Source organism: Panthera leo, chromosome B1 (genome assembly GCF_018350215.1).
Source record: "Panthera leo isolate Ple1 chromosome B1, P.leo_Ple1_pat1.1, whole genome shotgun sequence".
Lineage (NCBI taxonomy): Eukaryota > Metazoa > Chordata > Mammalia > Carnivora > Felidae > Panthera > Panthera leo.
The window spans coordinates 147,897,500-147,924,413 of NC_056682.1; the positions used below are offsets into that span (position 1 = coordinate 147,897,500).

Genomic DNA, 26,914 nt, shown 5'->3' on the forward strand with positions numbered 1-26,914 from the left:
GTCGTTCCACTGTCCAGAGGTAATTACTTTTTACGTATTTGGTACATTTTGTTTTACTTGTGGTGGATATGTACCCCTGCATTTAACACAAATTGTGACCACAGTGTATGTAGTTTGGGAAACAGCTTTTAAAAATTATATTCTAGGCGCGCCTGGGTGGCTCAATTGGTTAAGTGTCCAACTCTTGATTTCGGCTCAGGCTTTGGTCTCCCAGTGTGAGTTCGATCTCCACATCGGGCTCTGTGCTGACAGCGTGGAGCCTGCTTGGGATTCTCTCCCTCTCTCTGCTCCTCTCCCGCTCTCTCATTCTCTTTCAAAATAAATAAGTAAAATAAACTTTAAAAATTATATTCTAAACAATTCCCTATGCCATTAAATATTCCTCCACAATCATCTTTCAGGGCTTGTTGTATAGATGTTCTACAATTTACTGAACCACTTTCCTATTGGGCGACTCGGGTTGCTTTTAAAGATCCTGCTACTATAAATCATTAAAACAGGGACTTGCCTGTTATTTCTGATTATTTCTTTAAGACAGATGTTTGGTATAATCACTGGGATTTAACTTGTCGAGGCTCTTGATTCACAGGGATTAAGGGAACCCCAACAAAGCTGCACCCATGTGCACGCCTACCAGCAGAGCCTGTGCCCAACGCTTCCCCTACTTTCATCAGCACTGAATAGTATTCTTGGATTTAGTAGAAAACAACAATAAGAAACTATTACATTGTACAAAACTTCAACTTTCTAAGTAAGATACAGTGAATCTGGAATAGGAGATAAATGACTAAAAGAATTAAATTAAAAAAACTCAAGGGGCACCCGGGTGGCTCAGCTGGTTGAGTGTCTGACTTGGTTTCAGGTCATGATCTCACACCTCGTGAGTTCAAAGCCCCACGTCAGGCTCTGTGCTGGCAGCTCAGAGCCTGGAGCCTGCTTCCTAGTCTGTTGCCCTCTCTTTTTCTGCCCTCCTCCCGCTCATGCTCAGTCTCAAATAAACTTAAAAAAATATTTAAAAAACCTAAAAAAGCACAAATTGTGTGTGATTGAGGGAAGGTATTCCAATAATCTTTTCTTTCACCACTGATTATTTTCTGGAGTTATGGGGCATTACTGCATTCACCCAAAGTGTGTTGGATAGCTACCGTAAGCAGTACCTAGTACTACGAGGCCTTCTGAAGGATACAAAACAAAGTTTTGCCCAAAGAACTTTCTATATAATTTTATAAATGAGGAATCACATAGATTAAAATGAATCACTGGAGAATGATTCCAAGTGCATTCAATCAAGTGGCACAGACACTACCCAACGATTCAAGGCATATGATTCAGGAGATGAAGAGCAATGGACATGCTAGAGAAGGCCTTCTGGATGAAGGGAGTCAAGGGGCCTTTCCATTTCTTGATATGATGTCAGCATGGAGAATCTCAAGAGGGGATAGTGTAACAGCAAGAATAATCAGGGTCCTGGCGAAGTGAGAATCTACAACCTGGCTGAAATAGGTTAAGTATGGAACAGGAGTATGAAAAAGCATTAGATAAGTAAAATTACCCAAAGCAGGGCATGGAAATACTTGGCTAAAGACTAAGGATTCAATGTAGTTACTATTTCAATCCATAATCATGAACATTTCTCTTACCACAAACAGCTTTTCACATCATTTTGTACATCTACCTGAGAAACATTTTAAATTTAGCACATAAAGGTGCTGACCTGCCAGCCAGGTCAGTTTTAGCAGAGTGCCGCTGTTTGGGAGTATCTCTGCAACTATGTAAATATTTTCACGCACTTCATAAAAACGAGTGGAAAGAAGAAAATGAAAACAAGTGGATAAAAGCTAAGATCTCCACTCCAATTAATGGCAATCACCAAGCATGCCCCAACTGGCATGCTTTTGGCCTCATTTTGATGTTCACTGGACTTACGCTGGCCACTGCCGTGATCAACTGTGTACAAAACTGCTAGAAATAGGTCACCAGAGTAGACGCCCTTTGTTACATGCAGGTCTATTGGTAGACTTACATTTTACTGAGTTTTGCTATAGGAGTGCCCCAAGAAGATTGAACTGTGGCTGCCTGAGTTTGAATCCTGGCTCTATCACTTACTACATTCCCAAATGTCAATTAGTAAAATGGGCGTAATAATCGTACCTAGGCTCAAAGGGTTGCTGCAATGATTAAATGACATACTATATACATATTACTTGGAAGAGTTCTTGGCACAAAATAAGTGTTCAGTAAATGATAACGTCTCCTCCTGTTCCAACACCATTACCACTTTTTCAGGAGTACTCTACATGTAATACAGAAGGCTGCCTGAAACAGGGCTCTTGTACAAGAATGAAAAGTTTGCTTTCATAAAGACTCATTTGGCAATTTTATGAAGAATGAATCAGTATAGGAAGAGAAATGGGTTTGGAGAAAAGCTGAAAGTAGGTGTAGGAATCTAGATGTGACACAATTAGCTCCTGGTAGTTGTACAAATGAAAATAAAAGACAAAATTAAGACTTTGTTGTGGAACACAGCACGTATATCCTTCTTTTACGCCCTAACACATGTAGCACTATTTGCTTGTTTAATCATAGCAGAAAACTATAATAGCCAGATGCCTTGTGTGTCTACAGGTGTTGTGTTAAATTCAGAAAGATCATTTATATATAGTTTATTAAAGTGCTACTTTTGATACCAATGACATATATTTACTTATGAAAATTGGAGCCTTGATTTTTCGTCAACTTCAGTTAAAGTCATTTCACATAAGAACCTTTGAGTATTGCATGCTTATAATTTTCTTAGTAAATACATGTTCATCATCAAAAAGATAAATGAATGTTCACATATAAATAAGTGAAAATAGAAAGTCTGATCACAAATCTGCAGGTTACTGGGATTCAACATTAAGAATAATAGTTTTGGGGGGCGCCTGGGTGGCGCAGTCGGTTAAGCGTCCGACTTCAGCCAGGTCACGATCTCGCGGTCCGTGAGTTCGAGCCCCGCGTCGGGCTCTGGGCTGATGGCTCGGAGCCTGGAGCCTGTTTCCGATTCTGTGTCTCCCTCTCTCTCTGCCCCTCCCCCGTTCATGCTCTGTCTCTCTCTGTCCCAAAAATAAATAAAAAATGTTGAAAAAAAATTAAAAAAAAAAAGAATAATAGTTTTGGGATGCCTGGGTGGCTCAGTCAGTATCCAACTTTGGCTCAGGTCATGATCTCGCAGTTTGTGGGTTCGAGCCCCACATTGGGCTCTGTGCTGATAGCTCAGAGCCTGGAGCCTGCTTTGGATTCTGTGTCTCCCTCCCTCTCTGTTCCTCCCCTGCTCATGTTCTGTCTCTCTCTCTCTCTCTCAAAAATAAATAAAGCTCAACATTTTTTTTTAAGATTAATAGTTTTGTTTTTCTATTAATTGGGAGAAATGACTATTAAGTCTTATTCAGGAGAGCTATTAAAATTCACATATAATATATGCTTATTTTATTAAAGTATAGGAGTAAATGCACATACATAATGAACTTACTGTTAAAACACTTAAGATTTTAATGTTAAAAAATTAACATTATGCACAACCAGAAGGAAAAAAAACACCTACTACTTTCATCACTACTCCTAACATTTTGTTCCCAGTAAAGCATGTGAAAACTTACTGGAGAGGAAATTTGGAAAGGGGCTGAAAATAAATACTAACCACCTTTCAGTTCTGGCATTTGAGTCTGTGCAGTTCTTCCTCCCCATCCCTACCCCTTAAGACTCCCTTGCCTCCAGTTTATGCCCAGATAACTCCTGCACATATTTTAGGTCTTAGCTCAAACATTACTTCAATTGGAAATCTTTTCTGGAATAAGATTTTTCACTCTGTACTACTGTACTGCAATGACTGTCATTTTACTTGCTTGAAGTACCCCACCCTACACCTCCCAACCTATCAAATAAGCCCAGAAAATCCAAAGGACCATACTTGTTCACTTCACTGTACTAGGACATAAATTATAAGTGTGGGGCATAAATCATAAGTAGGATACTTAAATGCATGTTGAATGAAGGGCCAAGGTCTGTATGATAAAAGCTGAGTTTTTAAAGCGTTATTCGTTTTTCCTTTGAGGGTTCTAATGGACACTAAGGATTTTTCTACAGGAAAAAAATGAACAGATATAAAATTTTTTGAATGATAATTAGGATCACGGGTCCCAGGTTTAGAAGCTCTGCATTATAGTGAATTCATGCTCTGAAGTTTCTTGGTAAATAGCCCTTTGGCTTCCCCTGCCATAACGCCCATTGGGACAGGCACCTTTTTCATTAAAACATACACATTTCACCCCAAGCAGGATGGGGTTATACTAGGGTGCAGTGATATTGATGAGTAAAAGTACATTAGTAAATGTCAATGGAGTGATCTCAGCATGAGACACTTCCCACAGTCACTGAATAATAAACACTTTTCTATTACATCTTTAGGGGATTTTTCCTTGCTTATTATATCTTATCAGTAGAATATTCCCTACTGTATCTTATCAGTAGAGTAGTTCCTATCTAATGGAAAAACTTGATCACAAATCTGCACCTATAACCTATATCCAGACTGTCCTTCGGGAAATGTGAAGGGGTGTCTATTTATTTCTTAGTCCCTAGAACTGGACTTTGCATTAAGGAATGCCTAATAAATATTTCTGACCAACAGGCAGACCAGAATACGTCCTTGTATGTCAAGGACAGATGTTTCATATAAACTACCTCTCTATACATTAAAATGCCAGCTATTCTAATGAACACTGAAGCAAAATGACACCACCAGGGCAACTGCAGAGTTATGCAATAATAGCATGTATTAGGTCTGCCATCACATATAGTTCTCTACAATACCCAAAAACTATCGTGTCTGTCCAATATGTCACTGCCTCCATAGTCTGTCTCTTATTATCTGTATCTGAAAAGAAAGTTTCCTAAGTCAAAAAAGTAATTTCAAAGCTTATATCTGTCTTTGTAACCAGATGGTACATTTTACTGTATTAAATTGATCATCTGTGGACATCGTCTCTCAACATCAGATTCCCATTCTTTAAAAGGTTAATAGGAAAACAAGTATTGCTTGATAACTAAGTTGTATTTTTAATCAATTACTTTGTTTTATAGAGCTCCAAGAAAGGATAATGCTAAAACACGAATTTAAGCTACTAATGGTCTACTTTAGTCTGTCTAGTAAACAACTAGTTCAGAGTGCTCCAAAAAATTAGACATAAAAACAAAAATATACATTAAAATGGTAATGTATTCAAAAACATGCTGCAGTTCAACCTAAGGCTCCATGAATAACTATTACACGCATAAGTAACATTTATAGGGTTTACATTAATTATCTCAATTTTCCTCACCTACAATCAGATAATTACCACCCATAACTACTTGCTATTCTCCAGCTCGACCAGCTCACCATATACTGCTGGAAATGTCCCCCCTCTTCACCCTGCATCTGCCTGACGATCACCTAATTATGTACAATGTCCAGGCCAGTCTCACTCATTAAATGAAGCCTTTCCTGAACCCTCTCCTCTTCTGTGGAATCGGTCTTGGGCTCTTGTCTTAGGGGAAATCTACTCACACAGATTTATAGATATCCTCCTGGTTTTAAAAAAAGGGTACTGAGAGAGAGATCACTTCCTTGACTACCAACAAGCACTGAAATGATGACATGAATATTTCTATTCCCATGTATTTTAGGGCTAAGCTAGGCGGAAACTCTAGGTCCAGGCCTGCACTGTGGGCTGCACAGTGAGAGGCATGAGCTGTTTTCAGAAAACAAAAGTTGGAAACTACAAATCTTCTAACTGAGGCCATGCCCAATCTTTATTCTTGTCTTAAGAGGGTATATGATGCTTTTTGTCCATTTTCTCTTGTGGGAGTCAGGATGCCTCACTGCAGGATTTGTGTGGTTGGAAGGCTTTCCCTCCAAGAATCAGCTGGGAAGTATAATGTGAATCCTCCTGTGTGTCCAGGTACCAGGTGCTCCATTTTGTCAACAAGGTGAGAGATTCACAGTATCACTGGCCTGGAGATAACTGCTTACATGCTGATAGCTAAATTATACCTAATACTTATCACTGGTATTAATATTAAAGCAGACACTTCTTGAGTCCAAATGACTGTTCACACATCCTGAGTTAGCCAGTGGAGCAAGGAAATAAAAGCTCTGAAAAGCACCACCTTGTTTCCCAGGTCCCCAAACCCACAGATGTCTGGACTTTCTTTTATTATACCCATTTCTAATCACTTGAAATTATTGTTTCTCTTGCCCACTTTAAGGCAAAATTCCAAAATTCAAGGACAGTATTTCCCTATTTTCCTTCACATCCTCTATAGCTGATTTTAAGGTATTGGGAAGTTCCAATTTGTCTCTTTTCCTTAATCAAAGAATGTGACACTTAGAGCTTAGGCTGCAGCCCTCGTACAGATTTCCATCACAGATTTCTCCATGAAGGATTCATACAGAACCACTATAAATGCTTACATGAACCATGAGCTCATTTTTGCTCACTCATAGGAATCCTGTTCAAAAAACAAATATAAATTCAAAGTACTAAAAATGTTAAAAATTATTTATGAAACACTAATATACTGGATTTTATAATTAAGGGAATATTTCATATTATATTACTTTCAAGATGGATGAGAGTATTTTTAAAAACAAAATATGTAAATTGAGGCATTCACTAAAAGATTTCTTGGTAGCCTTCTAAAAACGTATTTTTCTTCCCTAAAGATTCCTAAACCTTTGGGAGTTGTTTTAAACAGTACTGGCATTCTATGGATTTCCAGCTGATGTCTGCCAACCCCTGTGCACATTTCTGAGACTTAGAGCCAAGGAAGCTGTCCAACTGACAAACCAATTGTTAAAAGACGCAGCGGGTCTTAAAAACTACTTAAATATTGCCCTTAAAGACACACCCAAAATGACTGCTTTGTGTTCTGTGGTATTAATTCTCTCTAAAACTTTCTCAAGGCTAAGCCTAACGGGGGAAATAAAATCCTTTTCAGACATAAAGGGTGAGATCTGAGTCACGCTAAGATTGCAACACAAGGTCAAGGGCAAGGAATCACTTTTCCTAACCCAATCTGCTATGTGCAATTCACCTTATGCCCTCCATTCAGCAGATATGCCTAAATACCAGGCAGATGTTGATAAAGAATTTCTCATTTGTGAGCATTTCTGCATTATTTCAAAGCTGGAGAATAAACACTAGTTAAAAGGTCATTACATAAAAAACAAAATATTTGTAGCTATGACTTAAATTAACTCTCTTCCTTATAGCATTGACTTAAGAGAATTAAGGGTACAAGGTAAAAACCTGTGGTAATTTAGAAAAGGTTCTGGGAGAAAGTCACAAGTCAAGCAACCTCAAAGGTCTCAAAGGTACTGACAGTGGAAATTTCAAATGGGTCATCACAGTTACCACAAATAACTTATAAAAAGCAATGGCCAATAGATTCTATGGGTAGAGATTACCTTATTAATCATGTTTAACCTTTTTGAGGCATTATGCTCTTTAAAGCATCCATATTCATTAAATAAGCACTGAATGGAAAACTGCTCATCTACTGTCCATATTATTAAAAAAAGATAATGTTTGATCAACTATTTTCTAGATATCATAGCCTATTTCACAGGTTATACCCTGATATCCCTTGGTAAAACACCTCAAGTGCTTCAACTATGTCAAGTACAATCCTAAAGTCATGCTGTCTTAACTTAATCTATTAAGAATTATTGTAATTTCTATAATATTTTAGTATATAATCAATATTAATAGCTTTTTCATTATCAATTAGGGCCAAATGTGATAAGTGACCTCACATGTTCTCTTTAGGGGCTTAAAGACAAAGAGCTCTAAATAGGCACCAGCATCTTTTGAAAGGATACCTCAGGGGGCAGGGAAATAATATTTTTTCCCAGTAAAGTAGAGACGGTAAACTGGGTGGTAGGTAAGGAAAAAAGGTTGTCATGGTTGTTAACAGGTTAGAGTACAGAGTACGGGTTCTTCCTGAAACCTCTCCCTGACCCTCCCAGCTTACTGTAACAATGAGGATGCTGGTGAGACACTAGTGGACGGGTTCTGACCATACCTTCATGGGTAGGCTCTGGGTCAGGTGTAAGTGAGATGTCATCCAGCTCTCGCAGGCAGAGCCATTCTCCATCCATAGACACTCGGAATTTGCAAAGGTAGATGGTCTCCATGGCAGCCTGTGTGATCTTGTCAGTGGTGGGGGTTGGCATATCAGTTGGAGGCGTCAGAGCAGACATGATGACTCAGCTGGGACCACAACACACACACACAAACACACACACACTCACCCCAACAAAAATAAATAAAACCTCCTTACCCCAAAACCCCAAATCCAAAGCTCTGAAACAAAGCTCTCAGGAAAAGGGGTGGGGGAGATTAAAACAAAACACAAGGAAAAATACCTTACGGTTTAAGAACCAACTGTTCAAGACAAGCAATCCTCTACTATCTTTTCTCATAGATAGTTCCTACCACATAGCAAAATAAAATGATGCCTGTTTCTCTAGCTTCTGTCCTTTTATCTTCTCTTCCCTGCCCCCTCCTTTTTCAGCTGGGCTATAGGCTTTAAACGTTGCACAGCCGATGCCACCTTAGCTGGCTTTAAAAAACTGGTCTCTGAATGAATAAGTGAAAAATCCTCCTTTGTGCAGGAAAAAAAATACCCCGAAAAAATCCCGAAAAATAAACCAATATTTTCAATTTAGCTTAAAAAATATCCTGAACTGCAGAAATCACTTCCAGGATCTGCTCAGATGAGCCGGGATGCTGAGTTCTAATAGGATTGGTTGTGCGCAGTAAGCAGGGTGTTGACCAAAATGGCTGACTAATGAACTGAACTGAAAATCCAGGCTCATGTGACCAGCTGCTCTGAACGTAGGGCGAGCAATTCCCAGGATGCTTTATAGATGCTGCTGATGCAGGGAGAGCAATTAAGCTGCTGCTCTCATCCTGTACAACCCACTTCCAGACTGTGCTAGTCAAACTGTGATCAGACATAACACAATGCACCTATCCTCATCAATTCCCTCACTTTGGGATAAAAGGGCTAGATAACAGGAGGACAATTAACACTGGGTAATACTTCATTGCAAAGATGATGAAAGAGGCAGTTAGATTAATTTAGTAAGCACATAATTCACTTCCATCTTTTACCCTCATATACCTAGCTATCAAAATTCTTTACTAAAGGTGGTGTTTTAAGAAAAGCCAAAGCAGATTTTCAAGTTAAATATCATACTCTCAGGCATTTACAATCTCCTTCTCCAAGGTACAAAACCTGACTTTTTACACTAGATAGAAGTGCAAGAAAAAAACCTTGATGCTAAAAAGTAAAATCCCTTCCAATTAATGGCAATCCCCTGCCCCACCCTCGCTTTTGAAGTTGTTGTATTTACCAAATTTCTTTTTTAATTGTTTTTAATATTTATTTTTGATAGAGACAGAGGGTGAGTGGGGGAGGGGCAGAGAGAAGGAGACAGAATCTGAAGCAGGCTCCAGGCTCTGAGCTGTCAGCACGGAGCCTGTCATGGGGCTCATGAACCTTGAGATCATGACCTGAGCCGAAGTCAGACGCTTAACCAACTGGGCCACCCAGGCGCCCCTACCACGTTTCTGCATAAAGTATGTATTATGTTTCTAAGTAAAAGATAAAACTATGTTATATTTTTAAAAAGCCTCCCATCCTGGAACTTCCTAAGGGCATATTATCATATATTATCAACTCACCAACCAACCAACTCACCTACCCACATACATGTCTGTATTATCCAATGAGGCATTTATACCTTGATAGCAAAAAGTTAGGTGCTTCCTTTCTGAGCTGCAATAAATAATGAGATAAGGGATGATAACGATTTTCTTTGAAAATGTTTTGGACAATTGAAAACAAGTATTTTTTCTATTTAAGGATCTGGTTTTAAGGTGGAAGCTACAACTTCAAGAAATATATGCCAAGACGATTTATTCTATTTTAGGAATTTCATTCAGAAGGATACCTTGATTTTTGAAAACTAAAAGAAAAAAATTCTCCTTGAATATTATAATGACATTTTATATGTATATTACATACAAATATAATATTAAAATTTCACAAATGTTGCATCCTAACTTGAGATTGAGCCCAAAGAAAAAATGCTAAGAATCAGGTTCTGTAGGTAAACAGGCATTTCTCATACTGTTAGAGGGAAAGCAAACTGGTACAACGTAAAAATGCATATACGTATATGATTATTTACAATTAGGAAGAAAATCAGCAAATTACTAAGGAAAACAAAATACCCCAGGTTTATTCATTTCTATTTAAAATCTTTCAACATTATCCTACATCTGGACCCAAAGCTATTCATTCACTAATTTTCTCATTCAGTAAATATTCAGTCAGAGTATTCCACATGTCAGGCAGCGATCCAGGCACTGGGCATGCAGTAAGACAAAATCACCCTTTCAAAGAAGCAGAATTTATGTACCCAAATACTGAACACAAATCTTCGTTTAACACATTCACATTTAATTATAGGTCGATTCCTTTCTAGACATACATATTTCCATCTTATACATTAAAGCTTAAAGGGGACAGTTTATAGTTTCACCATGCAATACTTTATAACCTAGTAAGCAGTCATTAAAATCTTTAAACTTACACTGAATAGTTCCTGGAATCACAATGCCAAAGAGCCCTGGCTTCTGTACGTACAACACCAAGACTGTAGGTCACTGACACATTCTTGAAATATAGAATAGTGAAAACAGAAAAATCTGGATGCTTTGAGATTTCCTGGTTCCATGAATATCTGAATTGAGCCTATCACAAACCATGACAATCTTTTTAGCAACCAATATGCATTTAATAACCTTAAACAGATTTGGATTGATTACAAGACACTAGCATACAAGAAAATCTAGGTCAATAAACAGAGAAAACCTGGTCAACATTCCTTCCAAAGGTCCTTCTCTCCAGGTAGGAAATATCAGGAGGGAAGCCCAAAGCAACTAACACTTCTGCCAAGGAGAGAAAAACCTTCCTGCACTGGTTATCTCTCAGTTTAAGGAGGCATTAGGAGTCATTTCAGAAATAAGAACTGTGGGTGAGCAGGAAAACCTGTCTTTCCACTATCTCAGTCATACCTGCTTGCAGGTAAACACCTTTGAGTCTTCAGTGTGGACACTTACTCACTGTTCACAGGCAATGAATTTCCTATGAGAACAAGCACTGTTTGTAGAAGACTAACAAATAATTCTAAACGTTGTTTAGTACTGTTTTTACATTTGGGTCTTTACTAGGTAAACATATTAGCTTAGGTAACATGAAGTCATCAGTGAGACAAACCTTGAACTTTTTTTCTCATTTGATCCTACCTGTGAATAAAGGCACATCTTTGTAAGATGGTTGTGAGGAGGGTTGAGGTATAGTGTGTGGCCCTAGAAGCAGAACTAACAGGCCTAAGTGAAATTCAAATCCAAGGTGATGATCTGAATAATACTATGTTCTAGTTGCTTACACAGCCTGAATTTTCCATCTTATAATTGATTCAAAGCAAATGAGATTCACTGTCAAAGTCAGAAGTCACTTTTAAAGAATACTCAGCTACTATTATAAGACAAAGTCTGATTTGTCGTGCCCAATGTCCCTGTTATACAATAGGGAAAAATTACTTAAGCTAGCTATCATTTATTGAATCTCTATTTTCTGTTTACTTAAGCTAGCTATCATTTATTGAATCTCTATTTTCTGTTAGGTGCTTTAAAATTCTTTTAATGTTTATTTATTTTTGAGAGAGAATGAGACAGCACGAGCAGGGGAGGGTTAGAGAGAGAGGGAGACAGAATCTGAGCTGTCAGCACAGAGCCTGACATGGGGCTCAAACTCAGGAACTGTGAGATCATGACCTGAGCTGAAGTCAGAGGCTTAACCGACTGAGCCACCTAGGTGCCCCTAGGTGCTTTATAAATACTGTATCAAATCTTCACAAGAATCTGGCCAAGGAGATATGGTATGTCCTCTTTACATACAAGGAAACCAAAGTTGAGCCAAGTAACTGGCCCAAGATCACACAATTAACAAGTGGCTGATCTGGGATTCCAAGGTTTGTCTTAATGCCCTCAAACCAAAGTCCATGTTTTCTTTCATGCCCTGAAAAATCAGCACTCCAACCCAAGGATTAAATTTTACTTAGGAAAAACAAAAAACAAAAAGCACAAACAAAATAACACAAGCAGTGTCCCCACAAAATTTCCCAAATATGAATTTGAACAAATTTAAGATGTGAGGAAGAAAAAAATTTTATTAGCTTTCACACTTTACAAACCACATATTCCACTTTCTCTTATACATTCAGTTCAGGTTTTTAATATGTGGGCATTTTCTGAGAAACTGGGATCCCAGCATAGATCTTTCCTGCTGTGTGCTGGCAAAGGGTAAACCAAATTCTTCCTGATCATAGTAAAGGATGATACACTACTTATTGTACTACCACTCTGAGGAAAGAGCAGGAAATAAGCATCTTACCAAGTTCCCGCCTCATCCACTAACTTAGTTGGGCATATTAAGAACACTTGAAGGGCGCCTGGGTGGCTCGGTCGGTTTTAAGTGTCCAAGTTTGGCTCAGGTCATGATCTTGCAGTTCGTGGTTTTGAGCCCTGCATTGGGCTCTGTGCTGACAGCTCAGAGCCTGGAGCCTGCTTTGGATTCTGTGCCTCCCTCTCTCTCTCTCTCTCTCAAAAATAAGTAAACATTAAAAAAAAATTTAAGAACGCTTAATACAGTCAGTAGTGTGAAAAGATTAACAAAGGGGAAATTATTTTCTCAAGTGACTTATTGCAGAACTTCTTCAAATAGCAAACTTCAAAATATAGTTTTAATACTTTAAAAATACAACCAATATCCATGAAATCATTGCCTAACTGATGAAATGAACCAACAAATTTATGTGCTCCTTCTCTCTTCTGAATTCCTGCCTCCCCTTTTGAGGCAATTACTTCTGAATTTTGTGTATATCATTACCTTACTTAAAAAAGTATTATTATGAATATATGGATGCCTAAACAATATATTTAGCTTCATCTTAACTTTATAGAAAGCGTTTCATGCTGTATGAAAGCCTTTTGCTCAACATTGCATTTTATTTATGTTTTAAATATTTATTTTTTCAGAGAGTACAAGCAGGGGAGGGGTAGAGAGAGGGAGACAGAAGATCTGAAGCAGGTTCTGCGCTGACAGCAGTAAGCCTGATATGGGGCTTGAACTCATGAAAGGTGAGATCATGACCTGAGGCGAAGTTGGACACTCAACCTACTGAGCCACCCAGGTGCCCCTCAACATTGCATTTTTAAAGATTCATCCACATTGTAGTGTGCTATAATTTATCTTTTTGGCTGCTGTATTATGAGGTAATATTCCATTGTATGTGTAAAAAATTTTCTGATCCATTTTCATGCTGGTGAGCATGTATGGGTTATTTCTAATTTTTTTGTTTGTTTGTTTTAAATAATATTATTTAAATACTTTTCAGAAATAGATTTCTTTTTTTTTTGAGAGAGAGAGATAGAGAGAGAGAGAGAGAGAGGCACAAGTGGGGGAACAGCAGAGGGAGAAGGAGAGAGGGAATCTCACTTGGGGCTTGATGTCACCACTGTGAAATCATGACCTGAGCCGAAATCAAGAGTCAGACACTTAACCGAATGAGCCACCAAGGTGCCCCCAGAAATAGATTTCTTGTAGGTATACCAATTCTCAACAGGTCTGAAGGTAAGAAACTATTTCACATTTCTTTTATAGGTAGTTGTCTCCTATTACCTAGTTCCTATTGGGCACATACTGGTGCTTTTTAAAACTTATTGACTTGTGCAACTAAATCAGTTTGTAAACCTCACAAGTTCTACTTCCCAAAGCCTCTGGGATCACAGTTTTACAATTTAAGAAAATAATTCTCCCACCCCCACCCCCACATTTTACTAGGTGCTGTCAGCACAAAAGGGTTTCTTTGATGAAATGCCATCATGATGACATTGGTGGAAAGTCTAGATGTTTCTGCTAAAGTATAAGATTATTCAGTTGAATGATCATGATTTTTTCACACGCTCCAGTCTTCCACCCACTTCCGTCCCTCTTACTTCTTTCCCTCTCTCAGACAAAAATCTATTATGTTTACCTCTGATGCTGAGATTTCTACAATTGTAGATTTATACATTTGCAAAGCTCAGTATTACTTTGTAGATATTAACCAAGAATGATAATAAGTACTAAAAAATGATTATACCTGAGTTAATTATTTTGTTAGGAACAAAAACCACCAGGAGTATTATCATGCATACTCTTTTCACTTATTAAAATTAACTAGCATCAGGCTAGAGCTAACTCCTATCTTAGTAACTAAAACTGATTTCATGGCTAAGTGGCAGTAGGTAATGATTTACAGATGTAAAGCTACCAGCAACTTAGTAGATATCTTTGGAAATTTATCCTGCTCCTGTTCTGATTTACTCAACTATAAAATGAAACTAAAAAGCTAGCTTCACAAAGCTCATGGGCTCCATGAGAACTTTGCCTGCTTTACACACCATTATACATCTGCTTAAAACAGGACCTACCAAGTATCAGTCTCAAAAGATACTTGTTGGTGTAGATATGTAACTCCAAAGCACTCTATACTCTTGCAATGGTATATTTTCACCCTCCTGTTTCACCTTAACCATGAAAACTTCCAAGTTCCTCAAAACCAAGCTATATTCATGCCCCAACAAATAAGTCATTCTAACACAGGCTTTAGTCACTTGTACCTAACAGATTCATTCATTTAACATGCAATGGGCACCTACTATGCGTTAGTCACAAGGGACATAAGAACAAGGTAGTAGGCAAAAAACAGGCAATTACAGGTGCACAGACGGCTATTCAGTGTTGTTTACATACATAACTATTGAATTTCAAATTTATTTATTCATTTAGGAAGTAGGGCCTCACTGAGCAGAATGAGGAACTAAAGGACTGCTGCTGTCTGAAAAGGAGGCTTCAGTTTAGGATGGGATTCCAGTAATGGGAGGCAGTAAAGGAGGCTGAGAGCATGTAGAGTCGGAAAGCCCACAGTGAATCCTAGATCCACCTTTAGAAGCTGAATAACTTTGGCATAGTATTTGTATCTGTGCCTGTTTCTTCACTGACAGAATGGGGATAATAATATTAACTACTTCAGACTTCACGGAAGTAATGTTAAGTAAAATGCTTAGCATGGCACTTTGTACAAAGTAAGCAGTCAGTAAATATTAGCCATTATCATCATTATAGGTGCTCGAGAATTCTGGGGGGAAAAATGCTACCATCACATGAAGAGTAAGTCAGTAAGGATGAAAGCTCATAGGACTGAGGTAGAGGAAAGTCAAAAGGAGATGTGAGCAAAGGGGATGCTGGGGCATCTCTCAGGCCTTGAGGAAGGAAGACATGGGTCAGAACTTTACCAGGCATTCATATCAGGTGACCAGATTTCTTAAGTTCATAAAAAAGGCAGAGGAAGCAGATGTTTATGCCTGTAGAGTCCCTAAACAGATTCTAAAATTAGAGGAACCGTATTCTATTTTTTTTTTTAATTTTTTTTAACGTTTATTTATTTTTGAGACAGAGAGAGACAGAGCATGAACGGGGGAGGGGCAGAGAGAGAGGGAGACACAGAATCGGAAGCAGGCTCTAGGCTCTGAGCCATCAGCCCAGAGCCTGATGCGGGGCTTGAACCCACGGACCGCGAGATCGTGACCTGAGCTGAAGTCAGACGATTAACCGACTGAGCCACCCAGGCACCCCTAGAGGAACCGTATTCTAAAAGGCAACATGCTGAAACAATTTCTGCTCTCTACATGCCTCTTGCTGTCACAGTCTGACAGGCTCTTTTCCTATGTTTTATGAGGTTTCAAATTTCCCCACCTCTGCCCCTATAAACTTCTTTTCAGTTTCCATGCCACTCCCTCTGACACATGCTGCCTGTCATGTCTACTTGGTACAGAACAAGTACAGAACCAGTCAGTCACTAACAGGGTCCCTGCAATCAGGGATACCCACCTTGGTCAGCAGCCCTTGCCTGGTGGGCTTTAGGAAGACCATGAACCTTCCCATTATTTGGAAGTAGTTACGGTAGTGGGCGGGATCATACTGATACTCTCTCAAGTACCACCGCTCTGTAACTCTAAAAACATTTCCTTTCTCATAATTTTAAGTCATGCTATCTTACACTACTGACTTCCCAAAATAAATGTTACAGCTCACACTTGAGCCACTTTAACCTAGAGGAAGAAGTTTCCATGTTAATAAGGTTTGGGTGGAAAAACAACAGTTCAGATATCCTGCAAAACTCATTAAAAATTTTTTTTGTTTTAATGTTTATTTTTGAGAGAGAGACAGGGTGTGAGCAGGGGAGGGGTAGAGAGAGAGAGGGAGACACAGAATCCAAAGCAGGCTCCAGGTGCTGACCTGTCAGCACAGAGCCTGACTCAGGGCTGGAACTCCTGAACCACGAGATCAGGACCTGAGCTGAAGTCAGATGCCCAATCGACTGAGCCACCCAGGCACCCCTAAAATGGGGTTCTTTAGGGCGCCTGGCTGGCTCAGTTGGTAGAGCCTGTGATTCTTGATCTTGGGGTTGTGAGTTTGCGCCCCACACTGGATGTAGAGCTTACTTACTTACTTACATGCATAAATAGGGACTCTTTAATTTATGATGGGGACCCATTACCTTTTGTACAATGATAAAGAGGCAGCGTATCTTTTAGGCAACACTTAATTATTTAAGGAATTTTCAAGTATGTTAGACAACAAGAAAATATCATTATTTCATCCAGTTAATTCTGCTACGTTATTCTCCCAGACTTTTTACTACCTATAACCTATACTAGAAGAATATGTTCTCTTAGCTTTTTTGTAAGATTCCATCTCTTTAACACAGATTTCTGCTAAACAAAAAGGAAAAAGATGCAAGACAGAATAAGTCAAGTGAATATGTTTTGAGGCCAATACTAATCTTTTAGCTCCAAAAATTGCTTTCTTTGCCACTTTTGCTCTGCTCTCTCTCTCACCAAACTTACTGCTTTCTACCTAAACTGATTTAATGCTTTGGTGAGGGAGCATACAGTGATTAAGAACATGAGCTGTGACACCACACTATGCAGGAATATGAATTCATTCTGTCCTTCACTTAAAAAACTGCAATATAAACAAATATTGAATCATTATGTTGTATACCTGAAATTAATGTAGTGTTATATGTCAGTTGTGCCTCACTAAAAATAAACAAACAAAACACCTCTGGGGATAGGGCCAGAAATCTGTGCTAACAAGATGTCCAGGTGATTGACAGGTGCAAAATTTGAGTTAAGAACTATTCTAAAACCACAGAATCTGTGTCTCCAGATTTGCAAATGCAAATCTAAGGCTACTCTATCAGAATATTTGTATTTTATAATAATTTAGATAAGTCATTTAGAGATACTTAACCAAATACTCTGACAAAAAACATAAGTTGTATACATCTACTTATATGAGTTCTACATGGACTCATTTTTTTTCAGTTTTCATTTTTTTTTTTATGTTTATTTATTTTTGAGAGAGAAGGAGAGACAGAGCACGAGCAGGGGAGGGGCAGACACAGAACCTGAAACAGGCTCTGGGCTCTGAGCTGTTAGCACAAAGCCCAATGTGGGGCTTTAATCCACAAACTGCGAGATCATGACCTGAGCCAAAGTCAGACACTTAACCAACTGAGCCACCCAGGCGCCCCATTCAGTTTTCATTGTTAAGAGAGTAGTTTTTAAGTATCAGCTCTTCTATCTGTTGCAAATTTTAATGAAAATCAGCACGTACTGATAAATGTGAACTTTTTAGCTCTTTGCAGGGCACATAAAAATATTCCATAAAATGGTAGCCACTAACTACCACTACTATTATCTTACTACTCACATTCTTTCTTTGTAGCTGTTTGGATTACAGAACTACAGTAAAGCTTCTTTCATCTAATGGAGAGCCTTTTAGGATCCTCTAGTATCCAAAATGAAGCTAAGACCAGAAATAAGAAAAAAGAAAACTCTGTCTATAAAGAATTAACCTACGATTATCAAGAGGGGGGCAGTCAAAACAAAGTCTCAAAGATTACATCTAATATTTTGAAATTGTTGTTTTGTCAATCAGAGTGTGAGCTTTTTGATAATGCCGGGCCAGAAGTGTAAGTAAAACAAATGAAAGGAAGCAGAAGGGGAGAAATTGGTTGGGAAGACAAACTGATAATTTAGGCAGCAGTGATAATAAGAGCTGTATCAGGAAAGGAAGCAGCAGACAGGCTCTTGTAGCCAAAGGATGCAGGAACTGGGGGAATTGGGGGCATGAACCAGCTCGCCATACCTCACCAGGTCACTGCAGCTGTGGGTGGAAAAGACCCACCTGTATTTAGATACTCTTTAGTTCTAAACTCTAGTTCTCTGGTAGTCACTAACTTACAATTAAACTGTCTGAAGATGGGGGCACCTGGGTGGCTCAGTCGCTTGAGCGTCCAACTTTAGCTCAGGCCATGATCTCACAGCTCATGAGTTTGAGCCCCTCATTGGGCTCTATGCTGACAGCTCTGAGCCTAGAGCCTGCTTCGGATTCTGTGTCTCCCTCCCTCTCTGTCCCTAACCCACTCGCATTCTGTCCCTCTCTCTCAAAAATAAATGTTAAAAAAAATTTTTTTAAGTCTGAAGATGCTACATTTCTGAAGGGTTTTTTTCCTTTTCTATGGGTGTTTATATCTGTCACTTGACAAAATAACATTTAATAGATCAGAAAGTGATTCTTAACACAGGTAAAGTATGCTTAACACAGTTGGAAAAGAGCTGAAAGCCTATGAATCACAGCATTGTAAATGGAGGAACCACTCTACGTCAATTATACCAAAAAGCTGTCTTTAAAAAAGTCACAACTCCATCTGCTATTCTAAAAACTACTATATAAAGATGAACCTTAAATACTTTTAGGTTCTCATTGTTCAATCCTTCCCCGAATACCTATCAGTTTTGAGCAGATGCCGCTATATTTACAAAATAGAATGGAGTATTTTTGTCTTTTCAAAATTAAAAAAAAGCAATACATCAGGTCAACTAATTAATGTGTATTCAACTGCTAACCAGGTATAATGTTTTCTGGAGTGCTATTAAACAATGAAAAAAGAAAAGAGACACAATAATAGAAATGTCCATGGAAGATAAATTAAGATCAGAATATATACATATACACACATAAATAATATATATACATGCACACATACATATATAATATACACATCTTTATATTGTATATATGTGTATAAACCGAACATAAAACTATTTTTTCCCTTACTCATTACTGCATTTATACATAAATGAGACAGTTCCTTCCCCAACATGGGTTCTTAAGGTGCATCTGTGAGAAAGCACATCTGTGAATGTTTCCAGAAACCCTCATTCTCTGCACTTTCCAGGGCTCAACAAGGCATTCACTATTAGCTATACGCAACTTTACAGTGGGTGGACATAGCAATGCTACCATTCCTTCCCACTTTTTTTCTTCCTTCTATTCCCCTCCTAGCCCTTCTACCATCTCACAACAGCACATACAAATACAGAAAGAAAGTTGCTTCTTTGTTGAGTGCAACTTTTTTTTTTTTTTTTTTTTGGTACATTGTTGGAAATGGAAAAGACAAAGTCAGAGATGTGGGTTTATTTGCATGTCATTGCCCTAAACATAAATGTTAGCTGTGGCTCTGGGAGTTGGAAGAAGAAATGAATCACTGTCAGCAGAAGCTGATAACTACGCAAATAGCAGGAGTGCCTCTTCACTCCAACACCAAGAAGCCATCTCTTACTCATCCATGAGAAGACTTTTAAAGTTAGGATGGAAAAGGGAAGCATTAAAAGCATTGTACCATGGCATGAAAGTAGATCCTTATATAATTTATGAGAAATTGGTGTCGAAGGTCATACACCAAAGGGGAAAAAGCCTCATGAAATATGAACCCATACATGTCTGTGAATGCATGCTAAAGTTCTGGAAGAAAACTCACCAAACTCAAAAGTGGTATCCTCAGAAAAGGGGGTAGGTCTCCTACCCAAAAGGAAAGTTCACTTTGTATTCAATGTACTCTTGTACTGTAAATATTTAAACAATGACAATAGATTTATGTGTTACTTGTAGTTTTTATAGATCAAATATTTTTTAAAAGGCATAGTAGGGGGGCGCCCGGGTGGCTCAGTTGGTTAAGTGTCTGACTCTTGATTCCAGCTCAGGTCATGATCTCATGGTTCAGGAGATCAAGCCCTACATCGGGCTCTGTGCTAACAGTGTGGAGCCTGCTTCGGATTCTCTCCCTCTCTCCCTCTCTGCTCCTCCCCTGCTCACACTCCCTCTCTCAAAATAAACATTTTTTTTTTTTTAAAGCCATGGTTAGGAATTTTTATGACACTTAAAAGCTAGAAGCATAAAAAATTAGCAGACTAGCACTCAAAGACTCAGAAAGGAACATAATCCAACACAGCAAATCAGAAGCCTTCCTTCCTGCTGTATTTAAACATGATGAATATATTAAGGATATTATATCTAGCACGATTTTACACTGACATAGTACACATTATGAACACTGAAAAGTTTAAGCTACGTTCCCTACACACATTCTTGCTATTCTTTATCAGTGTCATTTAAACAAAGCTGAACTCAAATGTAAAGGTTAATTTTTAAAATATCTGAATACAATCAAGGTATCTACAATAAAAAAGATGGCATTGCCTTAATATACAACAGCTCAAAATTATTATATTAAGTACTTTGGGCAAAGACAGTAACAAGAGTTAAAAACTGGGTGATGAGGAGGCAAATACTTATTGGGTACTGAGGTTGAATCTAAGTACTCTCTTGGTAACTGAAATGAGAAATCTTTTTAAAACTGTTTCCTCAGGGGGTGCCTGGGTGGCTCAGTCGGTTAAGCGGCTGACTTCGGCTCAGGTCATGATCTCGCGGTCCGTGAGTTCGAGCCCCGCGTCGGGCTCTGTGCTGACAGCTCAGAGCCTGGAACCTGTTTCAGATTCCGTGTCTCCCTCTCTCTGACCCTCCCCTGTTCATGCTCTGTCTCAAAAATAAATAAATGTTAAAAAAAAAAAAATTAAAAAAAAAAAAAGCACCAACAACTGTTTCCTCAGGTTGCTCAAATGAACAGCCAGGAGATGCAGAGTTCTGATATCCAAGTACAGTAAAACCTTGTGACTGTGAGTAACTTGTTCTATGAGTGTTCTGCAAGACGAGCAAACAGTTCTAATAAATTTTAACTTGATTAACAAGCTATGTCTTGCAATACAAGTAGTACGTGATGCTGAATGTCACATGATCACAACTGAGCCAATGGTTCTCTCTCTCTCCCTCTCTCTCTACAGGATTGTGGCGTATGGTCCCATGTCGCGGTCTCAGGCTGCAGTGTTTGGCAGAAATTTTTGCATGTTGGAAGGTGCCCACAACTGGCACTAGTGTGTTTTTTGCCACTTCAAAGCACCTCTGGACGGTCCCTTGCTTTTCCAAACAAGAGTAAGCTTAGGAATGCTTTGCTTCATTCTAGGTCAGGCTGCATGCAGACAGAGACCCCTTCCTCTGCTGCCTTCTTGCCAGACACATTAAATACCGTATATGACAAGAGTTTATTTATACTGTACTCAACATCCGTTAACGATAGTGAAAGTCATCCTACACAATGACCCTCCTCTCTGGTCTCCCTCACACAAGCCATGAAGGTTTTCAAAGGTAAGTGAAGGTTAATTTATGCTTCTTTATATTGTATATTTTCTTTGTTATTTTGTATTATATTACAGTATTTTATTCATTTTCATATGAATGTTTTTGGGTTGTGGAATGAAGCATCTGAGTTTCCATTATTTCTTATAGGGAAATCCGCTTTGATACACAGTGCTTTGGATTACAAGCATGTTTCTGGAACGAATTAGGCTTGCAAACCAAGGTTTTATTGTACATGATAGAAAGTAATACTGCATTGACTCTGCAGGGCAGCCACAAAAAAATCTTTTAATTTATTGAGTATTCCTTTTCCTAAGTATGCATGTGTTCTGAAGTACATATAAAAATAACAAGGTGGGGTGCCTGGGTGGCTCAGTTAATCCTCCGACACGTGATTTAGGCTCAGGTCATGATCTTGTGGTCACAGGATCAAGACTATGTTCAGCTCCATGCTGGACATGGAGCCTACTTAAGATTCTCTCCCCCTCTCTCTCAAAAAAAAAAAAAAAAAAAGAAAAGAAAAGAAAATAAGGTAAAAATAAAAACTCAGGACAAGAACTGCTCAATACATCTGCATTGTAAGGTAGAGACTAAGAGATCACACCTATGAAGCTTCAAGTCTTCATTCCTGATCTTGATCATGCTTAGGCCCTAATTTTCTAACAATACTTAAAAAAAAAAAAAAAGCTAATCCTTAATAGGAGGAAGCATCAAGTAAATTAACTGAAATTCAGATAATCCCCACAGCTGACACCTCCACAGTTGAGCATTTGCTGTGTCCATAAAGTTTGTGGGGTGCCTGGGTGGCTCAGTGGGTTGAGACTCCGATTCTGCTCAGGTCATGATCTCGCAGTTGGTGAGTTCAAGACCCGCGTTAGGCGCTGTGCTGACGGCTCAGAGTCTGGAGCCTGCTTTGGATTCTGGGTCTCCCTCTCCTTCTCTGCCCCTCCCACGACACACCTGCACACTCCCTCTCTCAAAAATAAATAAACATTAAAATAAATAAATAACTAATGGTTGTACCACAACCTTTACAGAATTATAAAGAATTGATAGGAGTGTCTTCATCCTATAGTGATGTGGTTAATAAGCAGATTACACAGAAATAAAATTTTAAGGAGAAAAAAGAGGCCATGCTTAAAGAACAAAGTAGAAAGCAGATTCCTTAGAAAATTGAAAGTAATGTTGTGAATATTATCTTTACTTCCCCTACTGATTAAAGGACTAATTTCTATCTTGATTAGGCACTCCCATCTTGAGATTAGCACATACCACTCCAACACACAACCTATGGTTTTACTAAGACTTTTTGTCAGTGGTCAGTGTTGGCCCTCTTTCTAGGTAAGTAACAGAAACGGTGACACTGGACTATTACCTCCAGCTGAACCCAATGGCTCCTAACCTAAGAGAACCATGCCCCCAGTTTCAGAGGTTTGGTGTTTGTTTAAGGAGCACGGGCTTGGTAGGCAAGGAATCTGGGTCAACTTCAGTCCTACTCTAAAGCTGTTACTTGGGTCAAATCATTCAATAATACTGAGCCTCAGCTTGATCTGAAAACGTGGCATCCTATTTGTCTCACAGATGTGAGGATTAACTATGATAATCACAGCATATGCACACAGAAAACATTTGACTCTTAATGTCATAAGGGATGGATTAGGGGTAGAAAAGACAAAGTCAGGATTTCTTGGTTGTGTAGAGCAGTTAAAAGGCTTGCTCTGGTGAGAAAAGAAGTCTCTAGCTCCATTTCTGGGAAAGAGATTCCCTCATCACCTTAGGCAAGTTTCTCCCCCTTTTCAGAACTCATACAACAAAGTACTTGGCATTTACAGCATGCCTTGTATCTTCAGCCACATTTTCATACTGTAAGACCCTGTCATGTTAAACCAGATTTAACACTCCTCCAAGTCTTTTTACACACACTGCCTACTCTAGAACCCCGCTCCTGGCAAGTAGCAATGAACAGCTGTTGACTGATAAAGCACAAAGTGAGGTCCGCTGCATTCAGGGGGCTCCCGAGGCGGTGGTATTAAAAGGTGGAGGCCTCTGCCTGCCAAACGATACGATCTCTGGAGGGGCCCCTCCAAAACCACACATTCCATTCATGTCAACTCGCGTACTGGTCCTGATTTCTCTTCTCAATCCCTTGGACGCATCTGTGATATTTACGGGTGTGGCGTGAACGCTCGTAAAAATTTTAGTGGTACAACCGAGGCCGCCCGGGCGGCGGCGGCGCAGCAGCCACACCTACTCCGCGGCCCCGGCGCCTGGAGCTCGCAGAAGGCGGGCCAACGGGGCTGCCGGGTCTCTGGGCGCCGCCCCCTCCTCGGCTCCTACGGGAAAGGCACCCAGCCTGGGACCGGGGGCTGGGACCCGGCGAGCACGTGGGAGGCTGGCGAGGACAAGCGTCCGGCCCAGGAGGGGAGGGGAAGCCGAGCCGGGCCGGAGCCAGCGGCCTGGGGAGACTCCGAGGTAAACAGTCCGGCGCCCGGACCGCGGCAGCCCCCCTGCACCCTTCCCGGCCGAGTCCCCCCTTCCCGCCGCCACTCACGGTGCTTGCCGCCGCCGCCGCCGCCGCCGCCGCCGCTCGGGTAGCTCAGTAGCAGGAAAGGCAGCGGGGAGCCCGGCGACGGCGGGGTCCTCCAGGAGCGCTGTTGCTGCTGCGGCGGCGGGCGCGCTGCGAAGCCGGCGCCTCCATCTCCTGGGTAGAGCAGGAAGAAGGGGGCGGCCACTGGTGAGCCGGGATCCGACTGCCCGGCAGGAGAGGCCAGCGGCGGCCCCGCCTCGCCCTCTCGGTCCGCGCCCCCGGCTGGAGCGCGGCTCGGCTCCTCCAGCAGCTGCTCCCCGCCCCTCGCCGGTTCCTCGCTGCAACTTTCCGCGCCGGCGTTGGGCGGCGGCGCGGTCTCAGCCATGCTCGCTCCTTCCTTCGCCGCCGCCTCGTACTCGCGCCCGGGCCTGGGCCGGGGAGTAGAGGGTCACGGCGGCGAGTCGCCGCCTCGTCCCGTCCGCGTCGCCGCCGCCACCTTTCTCCTTGGCCGCGGGCCGGCGTCTGGGCTCCGCCGCGCCGTCTACAGCCCGCCCCGCCGGGGTCCGAGCCAGCTGGTGCGACGGCCCCGCCCGACGGAGCGGTCTCCCTACCGGCCGCCTCCTCTCGCCCGCCCCTCCCGTCCCGGCCCCCAGCCTGCGGCGCGGCTCCCCTAGGGGGCGGCGTCCTCCTCTTCCCACTTCCCACCTTCCGCTTCCCTCCGCCGGCGTTGACCTCCCTCCCGACCCTAGGGGAGGAGACGGCGCCCAGTGCGCGTCCTTACCCGCCCCCGGCACGGCCCTCTTAAACTGTCAGGTGTGTTTGCCCTTCCCAGTGCTTGAAAGGTGGGAGACCTGGCGAGATAGCTAGCGGCGTTTTGTGTTGCAGCCTAACTTCAGCCGTAGCACCGAGGCACAAAGATCTGGGTGGGAGAAGAGGACAAAGCTGATTTTAAAAAGGAACCTCCCTCCCCCCCGGGTATTAAACTGTACCATTTGCCTTTCACACACTAGAACTTTAACCGTTGATTCACGGTTTTGATTCCTGAGCTTTTTATGTGAGCAACTAGAGGTGGGTGTCTTCCTTCTACCACCTCTTTTGTTCCCTCTCTTGTGCGCCCTGTAGAAATCTTGTATTTGCTTTGACTTCAACTCCCTGGTTTTCCGGTGTTCTGGGTGCGCATGAGTGCATTTTAAGCCAAACAGATCAGAATTTATACGGCAAGCGCCTATTATAGGTCGGCAGTTTTCACTTTCATAGTGCTTCCGTCTCGCTAGTAATTGGCCGCTGTTGCTTTATTCTGAATGTTTGAATCAATGATTACTGATCCAGTAATTCCCATAAGTAAACATTTCTTTCTCTAATAAAGACAATTTGCAGTATTATCGTTATTTCTTACGCTGGATTCTGTGAATGTATCCTTGCATTTCCTAGCAGATTAGCTTCGTGTTCAGGTTGCAAAATGCTGGCATAGAATCCATGTTGACTTTTAATTAAAAATCACTGTTGTGTAACATTTTGCCCACTTGCTTTTCTCTTTCTCTGGTCCGACTTTCCCTCTGTAGAGAAAGTTATACTTCTCTAGGAAACTAAACCTTTTTACTGTTAATATTCTCTGAAAACCACTCTCAAAGTACAAGAAATTAACATGAAACTTCTAATACTCTTTTCCGTCAAAACTTTTAAGCAAAAAGTATTTAAACAGATGTTTACAAGAGGCTGATTTCAAGGAGTCTGACAATTTCTTAGTAGCTTTTCAGTTTCTGGCATTTCCCTGACCTGTGAATCCCAGCGCTACTGCCTGCTTGAGTTGTCTTTTGAGCCAGGATTCCTCTTTTGTAAAAATTATTCTATTACTTACTCATAGAGATGCGGGGATTAAATAAGAAATATAGGGAAAGCCTTTAAAACAAGATTTGGCATAGGGTAAAATAATTATTATAAGCTATATTTCATCACCGTGGCAAAACAGCATATAATTTACAGTAGTAAGACAAAACTGAGAGTAAAAAAAAAAACAACAACTTTTCATTGTATCTTTAGGTTGTTTGGACCTTTTCATGTAAGCTTTGGTGAAGGTGCGAGTCTTAATAAAAACACACTTGCCTTTTAGGAATTACAAACTGTAATACCTTGAAGAGAAAAACAAAGATTCCAGATGTATTGCATGGTTTTAATGTCCATCCTTCACTGGATCTTTTATCTTGTTTTTGCATGCAGAAAATTTTAAGTATTTTAGTTCCTTCACAGGGATGTTTTGAAATGTTTCAGTAAAGAATTTGACAAGAATATACACTTACTCCTTTGTAGGTAGAAGAAAAGAGCAAAGTCCTCACAAATCAGAATCAGCCAAGGGAGTCACCGAGTTAAAGTGTGAAATACTATCTAGTCTAAATTGCCAGCTTTCTCCATTCTAGTTTGTTAAGGTCCCTAGAGGTATTAGAAATATTGACATGCTGTGGAATTTTGCAGCGTATTGTGTGTGTGTGTGTGTGTGTGTGTGTGTGTGTGTGTGTACCTCTCTGCATTTAAAAGCAGTTATATTTATGCTTTATGTCATTAATTAAGTGGCAGTGTAATGAA

At 40.4% G+C, this 26,914-nt stretch overlaps 1 protein-coding gene across 10 annotated transcripts in view; it reads right to left on the reverse strand.

Moving 5' to 3' along the window:
* Positions 1-24,809, reverse strand: part of RUFY3 (RUN and FYVE domain containing 3) — an 80,474-nt gene extending 55,665 nt beyond the window's left edge. For 4 of the 10 annotated variants that reach the window (XR_006201922.1, XR_006201921.1, XM_042936228.1 and 1 more), the window contains exon 1: positions 24,359-24,807. Coding sequence is in view for 8 of the 10 variants with exons in the window: in XM_042936228.1 (XP_042792162.1) it covers positions 24,359-24,719 (361 nt within the window). In the remaining 2 variants the exon portion in view is untranslated. Of the gene's footprint in view, positions 1-8,106; positions 9,391-24,358 lie in introns of those variants that run through there. The other 6 variants (XM_042936227.1, XM_042936229.1, XM_042936230.1 and 3 more) reach the window with 6 other exon arrangements.
* Positions 24,810-26,914: the final 2,105 nt, after the last annotated feature.